Raw genomic sequence first — 17,244 nt, forward strand, 5'->3', positions numbered from 1 at the left:
TTTTTAATAAATAAATCTACCTCATCCTATTAGCTTAAGTTTTTAGGATAAATGGTGATTTCAACATGGTATCAGAGCAGAGGTTCTGAGTTCGAACCCTGTCTCCGCACTCTTTAACCCCATTATTAAAAAAAAAATTCACATGTTGGGCTCGCCTATTAAAAGAAAAGTCCGACCTACATGTGAGGGAAAGTGTAAGAAAATATAAATATATAAATAAATCTACCTCATCCTATCAGCTTAAGCTTTTAGGATAAGTGGTGATTTCAACAAGGAGAAGCTATACTTTTCAAAGAAAAAAAAAAAAGTAATATTTCCTTTCAAGAAATAGAATTTTGAGATATACATTCACAAAAGTAATTGTCAGAACATTTCTTGTCTTAATAATGTAACTTTAGGAACACCTCCTCAAGATTGAGGCAATTACATTCTTGGTTGGATCATTTACTTGATATTCAGATTTTAGGGTTTTGATTATGAGAACTCGATGACCTACTTTGGAAACTCGGTTAGGTTTTAAGTGGATTGGTAATCCAACTACTCAAATTTGAGGTGGGCAAAGTTTCTAAAAACACCACTCAAGTCTTCAACATGCTCCCACTAGTGTACCTTATTCCGATGCCAAAACTAATTATCAGTTCTATTATATGACTTTCTGTAAAGAAATATGGTGGTGACACCATCGCCAACATTCAAATCTTGGACCTCTCTTAGATGGTGAAGAGTGTCAATCAGCTGAGCTTTAGCTGGTTGGCCTCCAATTGCACTTCTTGTCCTGTGTTATAGCCTGACATTGTTCTAGTGAGAGCAAATTGCTTACTTTTTCCCACAAGTGAACCACAACCCTTGGGGGGATGGATAGGTCATATCAAACTATTATCCCTCTTATTGGACACATTTGTTCTTCAGAGGGCAATAGCACGATTTGTCACACTCCCTGAAATGTTCAATTCTTGCCCTGGGGTTGAGTCACAGTTCTGAGCATTTTCTGTTAACATAATATTTTTAACTTGTCTCAATGGCATATGCTTTACAGCATGAAAACCATGAACAAAGGTTTGAAACCAAAATTGCTCCTTCCATCATCGAGGTTCTTTTTTTTTTTTCCAATCAAGTTTTGGATTGGTATTCTCCATGGCAGTTTGACATTACTTATACCTCTATAATGTTGATCTGGAACGCCAATTGAAATACAAAAACTTCAGAAGACATCAGGATATCCTTCTATTTAACTGCATCACCATTCTGCTCTTAGCTTGCATGGACGGTAGCCTTTTAATTCAGTTCTTTACTCAGACCAGGTGTCTAAGGGTTGCAAATGTATAGATTCGAATTCTTAGTGGCTCATGATTCTAACCTTTTCTGAGGGGATGGAATGTATTTATTCTCTGCTTTGCTTATCAGGGAAGTGGACTCAGGAACAAAGTTAGCTGCATGATACTTCTAGAAAAGTATGACCTAACATACTAAATATCTATTTGTTACCGATGATTCCCTTAAGTTGATTGTTTAACCCTTGAAGCATCAGAATTAAAATCTCAGAAATCATCGAAACCTATTCACTAGCGAAATCTAGTAGATTGAATCCACAAAGTTGTAGGAATGTGCATTGCTGCTGTCACCAACCTTTCAAGGACGATATTATTCCTATATGGGTATATATCTCATGACAGGAATAAATTACTGGAATCTATAATGGCCTATCTGAAAATGCAATGTAGAATTATGACTGGTTCATAGGGTTCCCCTATCATCCATAACCACAAAAAGTTGCAGCCACCATCTATGATCACAAACAACGATCTACCGATTAATTAAGTCGGTTTTCTGATATTAAAACAAGGTATCAGTCATGCAGAGAAGAATAAGATCAACAAAAGCCTTGAGGTTTACAAAAGTTTGCAACAGCAATAAAGATGTTCCCTTAGTGACGTAAGAGTAAATTTTCCATCTTTATGGCAAACAAGATCGCAATGACTCCCAACCATTTGTGGTCACACCCCTCACTTTGTAAATTGGAAAAGCTTGTTGACATTCTGCTTGTCTTCAGGATATCAACTGTCGAGAACTGAATCCCTCCATTTATATTATAATCATCATGACAATTAGAAATTGGTCCTTTAGAATTTTATAATGTTTACATTGCTAGCGGCATCTCCAATTGAAGAAGCTTTGGGACAGCTCGCAGTTTTATTGGTAGCTAATAGTAAACATTATCGTGAGGCAGCATGGTTCATGGCTTCTCCCTGCGACATGCCATGCTCAATGGGACGGGAGGATCTGAAAATGCCCCACCTTTGATCTGATCAAACACCCACCTGTTTGCAGCCTCTGTGTAATGAACTCCATCCCAAATAATGCTTTTTGAGGGATCCTTGCATGACTTGCCGAGCAGAACATTAGTGCCATTCACCTCAGCCGTATCACTGCATCTCACATTGAAATCGAAGTTGTACTCGCCACCACCATATCCACAGCAAACTCTAAGTGGCTGCTCAAATCCTGAAACCATTTCTAGCTTTAGTAAATGGACATTTCATGCTCTATCTTTCTACATGGCGAAGGACACAGAAGTTGTGGCAAAATGAAATGAAATTTGATGAAATGGTTCGATCGCAAAATTGTTAGCAGGTTGGTCACAGTACTTCATGCTTGTTACAGGGATTAGCCATCACCATTGCCATTGTTAGAAGGGGTTGGAGGGCCTCACCGTACTTTGTGGCTTCACTTATGAGTTTGTACTTGACGGAGTATATGTCGACCAATGCGATCGCTGCGAGAGGAAGATCCTTTCTTAGCTGGATTACTGTTTCATTGAGCATCCTGTTGAATTGCTGGGCTAGTTGATTGTAGGGAATGGCACAGCCGGCAGAGTCCAACTGTTCTGCTGTGAGGGGCATTCGTAACAAAACATAAGAAAGGCAGCCGAGAGGACCAGTGTTGTGGATCCAAAATGACCTTCCTCCCTCCTCGTAGATGCTCTGCATGCCAACACAAGCTCACCATCATATCATATCTCAGAAACATCATCTGTTTTCAATCTATCCATACCTTTATCACCGACGAGAACTCATTCAAAGCATTCGGGATGTAATCGTTTGCCGATATGTTAAGGAAAGAGAAGGCAGTGATGTCGTTCTGACCGATGTCGAATGTATACAGCGCTCGAGAGAAGTACTCCTTTCTGGGCATCAATTCCCTGTAAACTCCTCCTGCAGTTTGTTTCATATGCAACAAAGGTTTGATAAATTTAAGCAGCAGAACCCAACTGCTGAACTACAGTGGAGTGATGGTTTAGAATGACTAGAACTTGCCTCGTTCGTAGATCGTTTGAGACCGGGATTTGAACTGCAAGAACTCATCCAGCTGCACATCTAAAGAGAAGGGACTGTAGCCACCCTGAGAAAGGGTTGTGTTCTGCGGCATAATTGTAGCTGCTGCGGACGCAAAATTAGCACCATGCCGGAAATTCGTGCCCAATGAATCAAGGTAGGCACTGAGGTATGGCAATCCAAAGCTCTCAGCTGGAAATTTGACAAAAAAATATGACCACAAATTCGATCAGATAATTTATGGTGGAATCAGTACTAGGATTCTGTATTGGGTCTCCATGAGTGACCCCCATGGGCTTTGGTGATCTTTAATTCCCTGAAAACTACCCCTCAAATTCAACTGTTTGAAGTAAGAGTTCTAAATGGCGTTGATTAGCAGCTAATTTATATGGATAAAAGGGAGATAATTACCAATGAAGTCGATGATAAGGCGGCCATCTGAGTACCTGCCTGCAGGCATCCTGAAGAAGGTCTCACCGTACGGTGTGCGGACCGGCCCGAAGGCGGCTGAGAGACCACCTGTATCTGAATTTGAGTCGCCCAGATTGACAACGGCAGGGAAATGGCATGGCGAGGATGAGACTGGGACTGAGAGCAGCAGCAGAACTGATAGGTAGCCAAGAAGAAGAGGAGAAAGCTTCATTGCTTGGATCTAAGAGGTGACAGAAAGGAGGCTTTGAAGGAGGGAACTCAGGCTGGAGGTGATGCTGGATTGTTTGAATAGATAAACTCAAAAGTCGAGAAGTTGCCAAAAAGACACAATGATGACAGCTTGGTGGTTGCCCACTCTCTTTCAATCTTAAGAAAAATTTTGATAAAAAAAATTTGTCTCCTGCAGTCCATTCATAAAAGTTAATATTGGCAAAACCGGGTCAATGTCAAAGTAATCACGGAGGATTTCAGTTTTGGATGTTCAAGGAGCAATAATGTTTATATGAAAATCCTAAGGCCGAGCTGATTGCTATGGATACCATCTGTATTGAGGCCCAATGTATTAAAAAATCTTATCTCAAAACTGTTGTTAGTACCTAAGCTAGTTCCAATCATATTAGTTCATTGTAATAATAAGATTGTGATAAAACTGACTGATTAAAAGAATACTGATAAAAGATGAACCGGCATATCCATCTTCACCATACATTTATATGATAACTCAAAAGAAATAATATACTTTCTTTGAAATTTGTCAAAGTCTTAGAAAAACTTGGCAGGTTCACTAACGAAGAGTTTGCCTAGGAGTAAAGTCTTAGAATCATCGAGGAGGAATGGAGGATAGGGCTTAAGTCCATTACTTGGTCATCAACAGTGGATACCCAACCTTTGTAATTAGAGATTCTATGAAAGAGAATCATTATGGTAAAAACGAAGCTGATTGAGTGATCGTATCTGAGCATATTCTTAGAGTATATCTTCTTCCATTTCTATGACGAACGCTTATATCGGTAACAAAATAAACCCGACAAGTTGAGTTATACACTTAATGAGTCCAAAATAAAAAATTTGCAAGGTATTAAATCACAAATATTTTTGGAGGAGATACTTATATGAAAATAATGCAGCAACCACTGGAATATTACAGAACGATCTAAGGAGGCTCATAGCTTATTCAACTTGCAGTCATTTAGGCTATATGATCTTTGCTTGCGGCATCTCTAACTATTCGGTTAGCGTCTTTCACTTAATGAATCATGCGTTTTTCAAAGCATTACTCTTCCTGAGTGCAGGTTCGGCGATTCATGCCATGTCGGATGAGCAAGATATGTGAAAGATGGGGGGGCTTGCCTCCTCGTTTCTTTTGACTTATGCCATGATGCTCATGGGCAGCTTATCTCTAATTGGATTTCCTTTACCAACTGGATTTTATTCCAACGATGTGTATAAATGCAAGGCCGGCCTTTAAGTGGTGCTGACTGTGTAAAGATCTAATTGGTCTGTACTGCATGTGTGATATTTCAAAGTCTGAGATAAAGAACCTAGCTCAAGATCTAATCTATTACGTTTTCTTGAGATGAATGCAATTAATATTAAGTAAAGTTCAAGTCCACAGGACATCTCAACTATTGTATAGTATAAGTTACTTAGATATTCTTTTTTATATTTTTGAAAAAATTTAAATTTTTATGGGAATTGTTGGAAAATTTTAAATTATGAAAAGATTTAAAATTTTAAAATAAATTCTTATCTTCTTCGGTTAGTCCTATGTTAGAAATGTAAAAGCAAGTTGTCTTGCTTTTATAGAAACCCCGTCCCTTGAAACCCAAGTCTGGCTTCAAGGGAAGTGAGTTGGTGACCACACGCATGCGCAACTTGGCTTGCCCCGCCGTGTGCATGGCGTGGTGGGGCGCATGATGCGTATAATTTTTGCCATACGTCTCCTTTCAAAATTACATCACTTTGGTCATTTGGTCAAGGTTCATAAATGGGGTCTAGGTCCATAGCCATGGGATCATCACATGATCACACCATCACACTTCTGTCTGTATGCTCCCTATTAAAGTTTGAGATAGAGACTCCTACTATTTTTCACTCGGTGGCTCTTTCTCCATGCTTTATTTTTCTTCTTTCACAATCTTTATATCTTCTAAGCAATTGAAGGAGTCAATCGTGTATAGCCTTTCAGCAGTCATGCTCGTCAGAGGAGGATCGGGCTGAGCCATATTGTTGTACCTTAGATGACGAGATTGCCGTAGACTCGCACGAGAGGGCGAATCACGTTCTTAGGATAGTTTTTTTCAACATGCCTCAATCTAGTCAAACTTATCCATCAATTTAATTTTTCAAAAGTTTTCCAGATATAACCTTAAATTAAATTCATTATTCCATTGCAATATAGCAATTTCTAGGTGCCATAATGCCAATAGATCTTATGTTAAAATACATGGTGCTGGGGTTCGGTATATAGCTTTCATGGTTCTAGGATTGAGGTAATTATGTTTCTAAGCAATGGGCACTTCCTATCAGTAATGACGCGAGTTCATATGTATATACTCTTCCAATATTTTTGTCAATTGCTTGCAGATATATTGCGAAAATAGAATGAAGTTGGATCATTTTGACCGATAAAATGATTGTATATCCTCCATCATTTTTCTTGTTTCTTCAAAAAAATAAATATATAATCATTCTAACAAATGTCGAACATATACAGTGCTTGAGTAGTAATTCTTGGGCATCAAATGCTTGAAGACACCTCCTCCAAGATGAAATCCCTAAGACTTAGTCTTTCCTTGGACCATATGCGACTGGGATTTAAATTGCAAGAAATGGTCCAGTTGCAAGTCTAAATAGAACAGATTATGAGCACTCTGAGGAGCAGTTATGTTCCATCGATGACCAGTCCACCAAGCCATAATTAGCAAACTTCGAGGCACCAAAGTTCTACACGTGGCAAGGAAGACATACCGGAAAAGTTTGTCAGCCCAACTATGCCTTCTATTTCTAGACAAAAGCGTTTTCTTATTTTTATATTCTTAAGTACTTGCCATATCATGAAAGATTATTTTAGTTATTTTTAAAAAAATTTCTGAGGTAATATTTGGATCGCATTTAAAGTTAACGATTTAACTAATATTTTGTTAAATTATAGAATAAAATTTTATATAAAAATAAGACTTAGAAAGATGAGCCTATGATTTTTTTATACTATTGATTGTAAATATAATTTATTATTAATTTTAGAAAGATTTTTGTGATTTACTTTGTTTATTAATAGCATTCTTTGTTGTATTATTCGTTCCACATCGATTACTTAAGAAAGAGGAGGGGGCTCCGTTCTGTATAAAACTAGGCGACAGGGTTCAATTTAACGACGACGGGGTCGACGTCGAGGCTCGTGGCATAGGGCAACGGCACGCATTGACCTTGGCGGGAGCGGTGCTCTTTTTTTTTTTTTTTTAATGCATCTTTGTCTTTTGAAAAAAAAAGGAAACTTTGTTTATGTATGTTTAACATCAACAATTAAGGAACTCCTAAACCATGGTGCAGGATGCTGCAATAAGAAGTAGAAGTCCTATCAAGAGTTATATTCAATGTAATTGCGATGTAGCACCGAGATTTTTTAAATTCTTATGTATCGAACTAATCTTTTATGCCAGAAATATACTATCAGTTCTTAAGAAGATGACTGCATAACTGGATCTGGCTACGGAAGAAAAGTAAATCATTCTATAAGCAATGCATGAACAGCAGCAGCTCAAATTCAGAGGACATGCAGGGTACCACTTCGATCTCCGTCAGATGGTGCACAATGAACAGCAATTTGGCAAAAGTTGTAGAGGCGTTTTAGTTAGCAATACAAATCAAACTTAGGGAAGAATTCCCGAGCTACCTTCGATAATGTTATTGGCAAGACACGAAGAGAAGACAAGCATTGGATGTCCTCTTGCAATGGCCTCAAGCTGAGCCTGAACAGGGCAAGGTCAGCCCAGACCACTCGCAACTTTACTTGAAGGCTTCAATTTAGGGCCAAACTTGGGCCCAAAAGCTCTTTATCCTCATATTTGGCCTGGGTCGAAGGCAACCATACCTGACAGGCCTCAAAGCCAGCCTATGTCTGTCACGCCCTGGAACCAGACAATATTTAGCAGGAGAGCCTCGTGTCTCCCCCCTCATGTGGCCCCCATGTGGGCACTGGGTGCCTCACGTGTTCCGCGGAGGCGCCCCGGCATATGAGGCGGGTGTCTCCAAATCCTGCAGACGCGTTTTGGGAGGAAAACAAAATCGGAGAGGGACGAAGGACTCTTGCGTGAAGCTCCAAAACCGGACAATATTTAGCAGGAAGCCCCGTGTTTCCCCCCTCATGTGGTCCCCACGTGGGCACTGGATGCCTCACGTGCCCTACACAGGTGGGGGCGTGACAATGTCCATCTCGAGTCCTACAAACTAATTATCATTTTTTTATTGGATGCATTAGCATGATCCAAGGTTGTGTTGATAGCTTAAAATTCTCATGAAATACATGGAAACTGAGAACCAATAAAAAAATGACGAAGGATGGAATTTTTAAGTCCCTACTTCTCGAGCAAATGCCGTTCAATTTCTTTATATATGATACATTCTGGCAACAAACAAGTTAGGGAAAGAGTCTTGATTTATTATCAGCGGCCAGCCCTTAAATAGCAGTCGGCTGCATCCATCTTATCTTCTGCTTAGAATTAGAAAATAAAAATAGGAATCACCATAAAAGCTAATATCCAATCAAAAGATTTACCAGAACTATTTCTATATACGTATACTCAACAAGGTTGAAGCAATTAATATAATATGGTTATCATTAAAATTTTCCTCTGATGACGACAATTAATAAATATGTTATCAGGCTCTGTTTATATAGGCCGGGCTTTGTGCTCTCTCTCTCTCTCTCTCTCTCTCTCTATATATATATATATATATATATACTCAATAAGGTTGAAGTAATTAATATAATATGGTTGTTATCATTAAAATTTTTCTTTAATGAGAGCAATTAATATACAAGCCGGGCCTGTTGCTATCAAAAAAGCCTCCTTTTTTCACCTGCCATTTGCTTCAAGTAAAACCCATCCGCCATCACCTTCGAGTGCCGACCGCGATCCATGGCGTCCGAATCGAAAGTAATCGTCTCCTCTTTCCCCCCTATTACTTCTTCACCTCGATCCATGGATTAGATTCCTCGCTCCCGAGCTGAATTCCCTTCTAATTCTGTTCAATTTTTTTTCCCACGAGATCGCGAAACCGGCAAAGCTGACGCTCTATTCCTACTGGCAGAGCTCGTGCTCGCAGCGAATCCGGATCGTCCTCCATCTCAAAGGTTGGATTTTTAGATTTTGCCTTCTGATCAAACCCTAGTTTTTATGAATTCACCGAGTTTTCTTTACTCAATATCGGATGATTTAAATTACCTTTGTTTCTTTTTCTAATAATTTATTCTCATCTTTATAGCTGTTTCTCTTCTTCTTTCTTGGTGGAATTAATTTAAATTACCAATGGAGTTATACCTCTATAATGTTCCTTTGGCATGCAGCTCGAAATTACTTAGGTCTTGATTGGGAGAGCTGTCGACGGTAAAACTTTTGGAAGCAGAGAATTTATAAAAAAATGTTTGGATAACTACATTTCTAAATTGCTGTTTCATTTTAACATGTGAAAGTACTTTTAGTATGACAAAATAACCATAAAGAACATTGTATAGTATTATACAATATAGCATAATAAAATATAATATATATCAATATATAAATATTTGATATAGTATAATATTACTGTAATGTAATATAATATTCTGATATTGATGGTATTGATCTGTTTTTAGAGTTAAAAATTTTAAAAAACAATTTACAAACAGAAACTAGGACCCCTATTGATATTTTAAGTTTTATAAAAAAAACAGATTTTTTTCCAAATGCATGCATTGCATATAGGATATTATTAACAATACCTATAACAGTTGCTTCTGCTGAAAGAAGTTTTTCAAAATTAAAGTTGATAAAATCTTATTTGCGATCAACTATGTCACAAGAAAGATTAAATTGATTAGCTATATTATCGATTGAAAATAGTATTTTAATGGATCTTGAGTATAAAAGTTTAATTAGTAATTTTGCTTCTCAAAAAGCTAGACGAATTATTTTTAAATAAAAATTTTAAAATATTTTTATACTTATTAAAAAATTTATTATTTAAATAATAATTAAAAAGGCCTCTTCTAATGAGTTCGCGTAAGGCCCCCAAATGTATTGGGCCGCCCCTGCTCATGATTTTAACGTTTTCTGAGGGGATGGAATGTATTTATTCTTTGGTTTGCTTATTAGGGAAGTGGACTCAAGAACAAAGTTAGTTGCATGATACTTCTAGAAAAGTATGACCTAACATACTAAATATCTATTAGTTACCGTTGATTCCCTTGAGTTGATTGTTTAATCCTTGAACCATCAGCATTAAAATCTCAGAAATCATCAAAACCCATTCACTAGCGAAATCTAGTAGATTGAATCCACAAAGTTGTAGGAATGTGCATTGCTTGTGTCACCAATCTTTCAAGGACGATATTATTCCTATATGGGTATATATCTCATGACAGGAATAAATTACTGGAATCTATAATGGCCGTTCTGAAAATGCAATGTAGAATTATGACTGGTTCATAGGGTTCCCCTATCATCCATAACCACAAAAAGTTGCAGACACCATCTATGATCGCAAGCGACGATCTACCGATTAATTAAGTCGGTTTTCTGATATTAAAACAAGGTATCAGTCATGCAGAGAAGAATAAGATCAACAAAAGCCTTGAGGTTTACAAAAGTTTGCAACAGTACTAAAGATGTTCCCTTAGTGACGTAAGAGTAAATTTTCCATCTTTATGGCAAACAAGATCGCAATGACTCCCAACCATTTGTGGTCACACCCCTCACTTTCCCTCTGTAAATTGGAAAAGCTCGTTGACATTCTGCTTGTCTTCAGGATACCAACTGCCGAGAACTGAATCCCTCCATTTATATTATAACCATCATGACAATTAGAAATTGGTCCTATAGAATTTTATAATGTTTACATTGCTAGCGGCATCTCCAATTGAAGAAGCTTTGGGACAGCTCGCAGTTTTATTGGTAGCTAATAGTAAACATTATTGTGAGGCAGCATGGTTCATGGCTTCTCCCTGCGACATGCCATGCTCAATGGGACGGGAGGATCTGAAAATGCCCCACCTTTGATCTGATCAAACACCCACCTGTTTGCAGCCTCTGTGTAATGAACTCCATCCCAAATAATGCTTTTTGAGGGATCCTTGCATGACTTGCCGAGCAGAACATTAGTGCCATTCACCTCAGCCGTATCGCTGCACCTCACATTGAAATCGAAGTTGTACTCGCCACCACCATATCCACAGCAAACTCTAAGTGGCTGCTCAAATCCTGAAACCATTTCTAGCTTTAGTAAATGGACATTTCATGCTCTATCTTTCTACATGGCGAAGGACACAGAAGTTGTGGCAAAATGAAATGAAATTTGATGAAATGGTTCGATCGCAAAATTGTTAGCAGGTTGGTCACAGTGCGTCATGCTTGTTACAGGGATTATCCATCACCATTGCCATTGTTAGAAGGGGTTGGAGGGCCTTACCGTACTTTGTGGCTTCACTTATGAGTTTGTACTTGATGGAGTATATGTCGACCAATGCGATCGCTGCGAGAGGAAGATCCTTACTTAGCTGGATTACTGTTTCATTGAGCATCCTGTTGAATTGCTGGGCTAATTGATTGTAAGGAATGGCACAGCCGGCAGAGTCCAACTGTTCTGCTGTGAGGGGCATTCGTAACAAAACATAAGAAAGGCAGCCGAGAGGACCAGTGTTGTGGATCCAAAATGACCTTCCTCCCTCCTCGTAGATGCTCTGCATGCCAACACAAGCTCACCATCATACCATATCTCAGAAACATCATCTGTTTTCAATCTATCCATACCTTTATCACCGACGAGAACTCGTTCAAAGCATTCGGGATGTAATCGTTTGCCGATATGTTAAGGAAAGAGAAGGCAGTGATGTCGTTCTGACCGATGTCGAATGTATACAGCGCTCGAGAGAAGTACTCCTTTCTGGGCATCAATTCCCTGTAAACTCCTCCTGCAGTTTGTTTCATATGCAACAAAAGTTTGATAAATTTAAGCAGCAGAACCCAACTGCTGAACTACAGTGGAGTGATGGCTTAGAATGACTAGAACTTGCCTCGTTCGTAGATCGTTTGAGACCGGGATTTGAACTGCAAGAACTCATCCAGCTGCACATCTAAAGAGAAGGGACTGTAGCCACCCTGAGAAAGGGTTGTGTTCTGCGGCATAATTGTAGCTGCTGCGGACGCAAAATTAGCACCATGCCGGAAATTCGTGCCCAATGAATCAAGGTAGGCACTGAGGTATGGCAATCCAAAGCTCTCAGCTGGAAATTTGACAAAAAAATATGACCACAAATTCGATCAGATAATTTATGGTGGAATCAGTACTAGGATTCTGTATTGGGTCTCCATGAGTGACCCCCATGGGCTTTGGTGATCTTTAATTCCCTGAAAACTACCCCTCAAATTCAACTGTTTGAAGTAAGAGTTCTAAATGGCGTTGATTAGCAGCTAATTTATATGGATAAAAGGGAGATAATTACCAATGAAGTCGATGATAAGGCGGCCATCTGAGTACCTGCCTGCAGGCATCCTGAAGAAGGTCTCACCGTACGGTGTGCGGACCGGCCCGAAGGCGGCTGAGAGACCACCTGTATCTGAATTTGAGTCGCCCAGATTGATAACGGCAGGGAAATGGCATGGCGAGGATGAGACTGGGACTGAGAGCAGCAGCAGAACTGATAGGAAACCAAGAAGAAGAGGAGAAAGCTTCATTGCTTGGATCTAAGAGGTGACAGAAAGGAGGCTTTGAAGGAGGGAGGCTTTGAAGGAGGGAACTCAGGCTGGAGGTGATGCTGGATTGTTTGAATAGATAAACTCAAAAGTCGAGAAGTTGCCAAAAAGACACAATGATGACCGCTTGGTGGTTGCCCACTCTCTTTCAATCTTAAGAAACATTTTGATAAAAAAAATTTGTCTGCTGCAGTCCATTCATAAAAGTTAATATTGGCAAAACCGGGTCAATGTCAAAGTAATCACGGAGGATTTCAGTTTTGGATGTTCAAGGAGCAATAATGTTTATATGAAAATCCTAAGGCCGAGCTGATTGCTATGGATACCATCTGTATTGAGGCCCAATGAATTAAAAAATCTTATCTCAAAACTGTTGTTAGTACCTAAGCTAGTTCCAATCATATTAGTTCATTGTAATAATAAGATTGTGATAAAACTGACTGATTAAAAGTATACTGATAAAAGATGAACCGGCGTATCCATCTTCACCATACATTTATATGATAACTCAAAAGAAATAATATACTTTCTTTGAAATTTGTCAAAGTCTTAGAAAAACTTGGCAGGTTCACTAACGAAGAGTTTGCCTAGGAGTAAAGTCTTAGAATCATCGAGGAGGAATGGAGGATAGGGCTTAAGTCCATTACTTGGTCATCAACAGTGGATACCCAACCTTTGTAATTAGAGATCCTATGAAAGAGAATCATTATGGTAAAAACGAAGCTGATTGAGTGATCGTATCTAAGCATATTCTTAGAGTATATCTTCTTCCATTTCTATGACGAACGCTTATATCGGTAACAAAATAAACCCGACAAGTTGAGTTATACTCTTAATGAGTCCAAAATAAAAAATTTGCAAGGTATTAAATCACAAATATTTTTGGAGGAGATACTTATATGAAAATAATGCTGTCACGCCCCGGATCCGGATCCGTGACACGGCCGTGCTATTGCCGACTATCGCCCACAGTAGCACGCAGCCTCATACAGGGGTAACAGGTAGCCAAAAAGGATTCATCCTTATATATATATTAAAAGTTTGCAGTACAACCTTCAGATTTGAAACCAAAAATACAAAACTTCTATGCTATTCAAATGTACAGAAGTATATAAGCTTCTCCAAAAATACGAAGCTCTGTAACAAAATAAAACATATCTGATGGCGATCACTGGTGAGGATCTGAAAGAAAAAGTAAACGAACGGATATGAGCTACACGGCTCAGTAAGTAATCCTGCATAATCCTACCGGATCAACCAGTAGACTAAACATGTAAATCAGGGTTTTGAGAAGCTGACATGCATGTTTATCTAATAATCATCCTGGCATAATAAGGATGCAATTTAAACAAAGCAGTAGTGCAAATCACAAAATTTTCATATTATATGCATATGAAACCGTGCCCCCCGGCATGCCATGGTCCTTTTACTCTCGGATGCTACTGCGAAGTCAGACTCGGCCACTGGCGGGGCCAGCTCAGTTACTATTCAGCCACTGGCGGGGCAAGCTCAGTTACTATTCAGCCACTGGCGGGGCAGGCCCAATTCCAATTCAGCCACTGGCGGGGCAGGCTCAGTTACTATTCAGCCACTGGCGGGGCAGCTCAGTTACTATTCAGCCACTGGCGGGGCAGCTCAGTTACTATTCAGCCACTGGCGGCTCAGTCATTCTCAGTAGCATCTTTGAGCCCATTATAGTGCCTCTGGGCTAGCTAAGCCTTTATAAACTTACATGCATGATTATAATATCAGTATCATCATGTTGCATACATAGCCATAGCTTCTGGGATCATTAAAGTTACTTATGCATTGTAACATATCATGTATGAAATATATATACTTAAAATAAATGCTTAGGAAACATTAATAACATAACATGATCCATAACAGGATTAGGACAGGTTACTTACATTCTTCACTAATCATGCATACAATTCAAATTGTATAAAGAAAAACACTGGTTCATCTCATAAAACGTAGTACAAGATCTACGATAGGATTAAGACAGATTACTTACCTCAATTCGCTTTCCAAATTTCTCAAGTCCATGTGACAAATCCTTAATCACCTAAAACAACACCATAGGGATCACATTATTCCCCATTTATTTATTATAAAATTTCTTAGTTCATCATACTATGAACTTACTTGCTTGGATCCCATCCAAGGATCTAGCCCAAGTCCAATTTACCCAATTTAGAGCCTTTGGGGCTCGATTTAAAACCAGATTAGGTCCACATGGGTTGATTGGGTTTTTAATTAAAGGATTGGGCCTCGTTTATAATTGGGTCCAACCTTTTCTAGCCAATTGGGTCCTCTGATTTGGTCGATGTGGCTCATTTGGGCCTGAGTCAGGGTTAGCTCAAGGTCAATTCGACCTTCTGTCAGTTGAATTGGGCTTGAATTGGGCCTGATTCACAATCAATTAGGTCTGCTGAGACCAACTCAGCTTAATTGGGTTTGGACCTATTTCAATTTAACTTAAAATTAGCTCGGATTTAACCCAATTTATGGTTTGGGCTCGTCCAAACTTAGCCCAATCTGATTGAGCTCGGATTTAGACTTAGCCCAGTCTAATTGGGCTTGGGTTAGTCAAATTTGGCTAAACCCATTTTATTTTATTTTTTTTTCTTTCTTTCTTTCTTTTTCTTTTTCTTTCCCTTTTTCTTCCCTTTTTCTTCTCTTCTCCTTCTTCTTTTCTTCTCCTTCCCGAAGCTTCCTCTCCTCCCTTCTCTTTCATCCCGATCTCCCCCTTCCTCTCTTCTCCGACGATGGGAGCACGACGAGCGGAAAGGGAGGACGGCGAGTGGAGGGGGACGGCCCACGACCGGCGGCGTCCGCAGCCAAGCCCCGCGGCATCCCCGGCCGAGCCTGCGGCACTCTCGGCCGCGCCTGCGTCGACGGTGCTCGCGGCCGAAGCCGGCGGCCGCCGCACACGACGACGAGGATGAGTCCCCTCTTCCTCTCTTCTTTCATTCTTCCCTTTTCTTCAACCTCCCTTCACCAACCCCCCATATTCTCTCTCTCACTCCCAAACCCTCTCTCTTCCTCTCTTCATTCTTCCCCTGTGAAGGAAGAAGGGGGGTTTGGGAGGGCCGAGCCACAGTCGGCGGTGCCACGGCCGAGCTCGCGGCGTCCACAGCCGCGCCTGCGGCTGAGCCCACGGCCGCGCCTGCGGCGGCCTTCTCTTCTCCCACGGGGAAGAGATGCCGGGAGAAGCCGGCGGCACTGCGGGATGCCCGCGGCCGCTCCCTTGGTCTGCCAGCAGTCCCCTTCCTCCCTTCTTTCTTTGTTTCTTTGTTGTCTTGCACAAAACAGGGGGAGAGAAGGCAGGGGGCTTACCTGGCTTTTTGCTGGTTACCGTTGGGCAGTTCTTCCCCCTGGTAGTCCCTCCTTCCTCTTGGAGCTTCAGGGCTCCTTCGCCTTCGGCTCCAGGGCTTCGGCTCCCTCTCTCTTTCTCTCGTTCGGTGTTTAGGGGGGTCTGTGATTTGGGGTTGCCGGCAGAGGCTTAAATATTTGTTTAGAGGATGAAACCCCCCTCTGAGAGGTCCCATCCTCTCCTTTCCTCCATACTTCGGGACTGGCCGCCGCCCCCCCTTGTCTCCGGCGCGCCGGCATCGGCTGCCAGCAGGGGGTGCGGTAACCCCTCCCTGTCGGTCTTATCCCTTCGTTTTTTTTTTTTATTCCTGATAATAATTATGCTGGCTACAGTGAAATTTGGGCCCAACCCTTAACTGGGCCTATTTCTTATTGGGCCTAGTAGGTTGTGGGCCCGGACATTACAAATGCAGCAACCACTGGAATATTACAGAACGATCTAAGGAGGGTCATAGCTTATTCAACTTGCAGTCATTTAGGCTATATGATCTTTGCTTGGCATCTCTAACTATTCGGTTAGCGTCTTTCACTTAATGAATCACGCGTTTTTCAAAGCATTACTCTTCCTGACTCCTGAGTGCAGGTTCGGTGATTCATGCCATGTCGGATGAGCAAGATATGCGAAAGATGGGGGGGCTTGCCTCCTCGTTTCCTTTGACTTATGCCATGATGCTCATGGGCAGCTTATCTCTAATTGGATTTCCTTTACCAACTGGATTTTATTCCAACGATGTGTATAAATGCAAGGCCGGCCTTTAAGTGGTGCTGACTGTGTAAAGATCTAATTGGTCTGTACTGCATGTGTGATATTTCAAAGTCTGAGATAAAGAACCTAGCTCAAGATCTAATCTATTACGTTTTCTTGAGATGAATGCAATTAATATTAAGTAAAGTTCAAGTCCACAGGACATCTCAACTATTGTATAGTATAAATTACTTAGATATTCTTCTTTATATTTTTGAAAAAATTTAAATTTTCATAGGAATTGTTGGAAAATTTTAAATTATGAAAAGATTTAAATTTTTAAAATAAATTCTTATCTTCTTCGGTTAGTCCTACGTTAGAAATGTAAAAGCAAGTTGTCTTGCTTTTATGGAAACCCCGTCCCTTGAAACCCAAGTCTGGCTTCAAGGGAAGTGAGTTGGTGACC

General features: G+C 40.2%; 3 protein-coding genes across 6 annotated transcripts; 1 reads left to right on the top strand and 2 right to left on the bottom strand.

Moving 5' to 3' along the window:
* Nucleotides 1–2,059: 2,059 nt before the first annotated feature.
* LOC120113050 (GDSL esterase/lipase ACHE-like) lies at nucleotides 2,060–4,245 on the bottom strand. Its single transcript, XM_039133617.1, has 5 exons — nucleotides 3,744–4,245; nucleotides 3,315–3,524; nucleotides 3,052–3,212; nucleotides 2,711–2,981; nucleotides 2,060–2,502 (listed from the first exon to the last, which is right to left on the bottom strand). Exons 1-5 carry the CDS (start codon nucleotides 3,973–3,975, stop codon nucleotides 2,234–2,236), a joined length of 1,143 nt encoding a protein of 380 aa, XP_038989545.1. The 5' UTR covers nucleotides 3,976–4,245; the 3' UTR covers nucleotides 2,060–2,233.
* A 111-nt stretch (nucleotides 4,246–4,356) lies between these two features.
* Nucleotides 4,357–16,923, top strand: LOC120113051 (NADH-ubiquinone oxidoreductase chain 5-like). Of its 4 annotated transcripts, none has more exons than XR_005514826.1 (3): nucleotides 8,819–8,923; nucleotides 9,036–9,120; nucleotides 11,384–11,429. XR_005514826.1 is itself a non-coding variant. In XM_039133619.1 (3 exons), exons 1-3 carry the CDS (start codon nucleotides 8,906–8,908, stop codon nucleotides 16,850–16,852), a joined length of 279 nt encoding a protein of 92 aa, XP_038989547.1. In that variant the 5' UTR covers nucleotides 8,819–8,905; the 3' UTR covers nucleotides 16,853–16,923. The 4 variants fall into 4 exon arrangements, 2 of the variants coding, with proteins under 2 accessions (XP_038989547.1, XP_038989548.1); XM_039133619.1 differs by lacking the exon at nucleotides 11,384–11,429 and adding an exon at nucleotides 16,677–16,923; XM_039133620.1 differs by lacking the exon at nucleotides 11,384–11,429 and adding an exon at nucleotides 16,677–16,923 and having other exon boundaries at nucleotides 9,078–9,120.
* Nucleotides 10,582–12,870, bottom strand: LOC103700603 (GDSL esterase/lipase ACHE-like). The gene is made up of 5 exons (XM_039133618.1): nucleotides 12,466–12,870; nucleotides 12,037–12,246; nucleotides 11,774–11,934; nucleotides 11,433–11,703; nucleotides 10,582–11,224 (listed from the first exon to the last, which is right to left on the bottom strand). The coding sequence occupies exons 1-5, from the start codon at nucleotides 12,695–12,697 to the stop codon at nucleotides 10,956–10,958; spliced, it is 1,143 nt and encodes a 380-aa protein (XP_038989546.1). The 5' UTR covers nucleotides 12,698–12,870; the 3' UTR covers nucleotides 10,582–10,955.
* Nucleotides 16,924–17,244: the final 321 nt, after the last annotated feature.

Source organism: Phoenix dactylifera, chromosome 14, assembly GCF_009389715.1.
Source record: "Phoenix dactylifera cultivar Barhee BC4 chromosome 14, palm_55x_up_171113_PBpolish2nd_filt_p, whole genome shotgun sequence".
NCBI classification, from domain to species: Eukaryota; Viridiplantae; Streptophyta; class Magnoliopsida; order Arecales; family Arecaceae; genus Phoenix; species Phoenix dactylifera.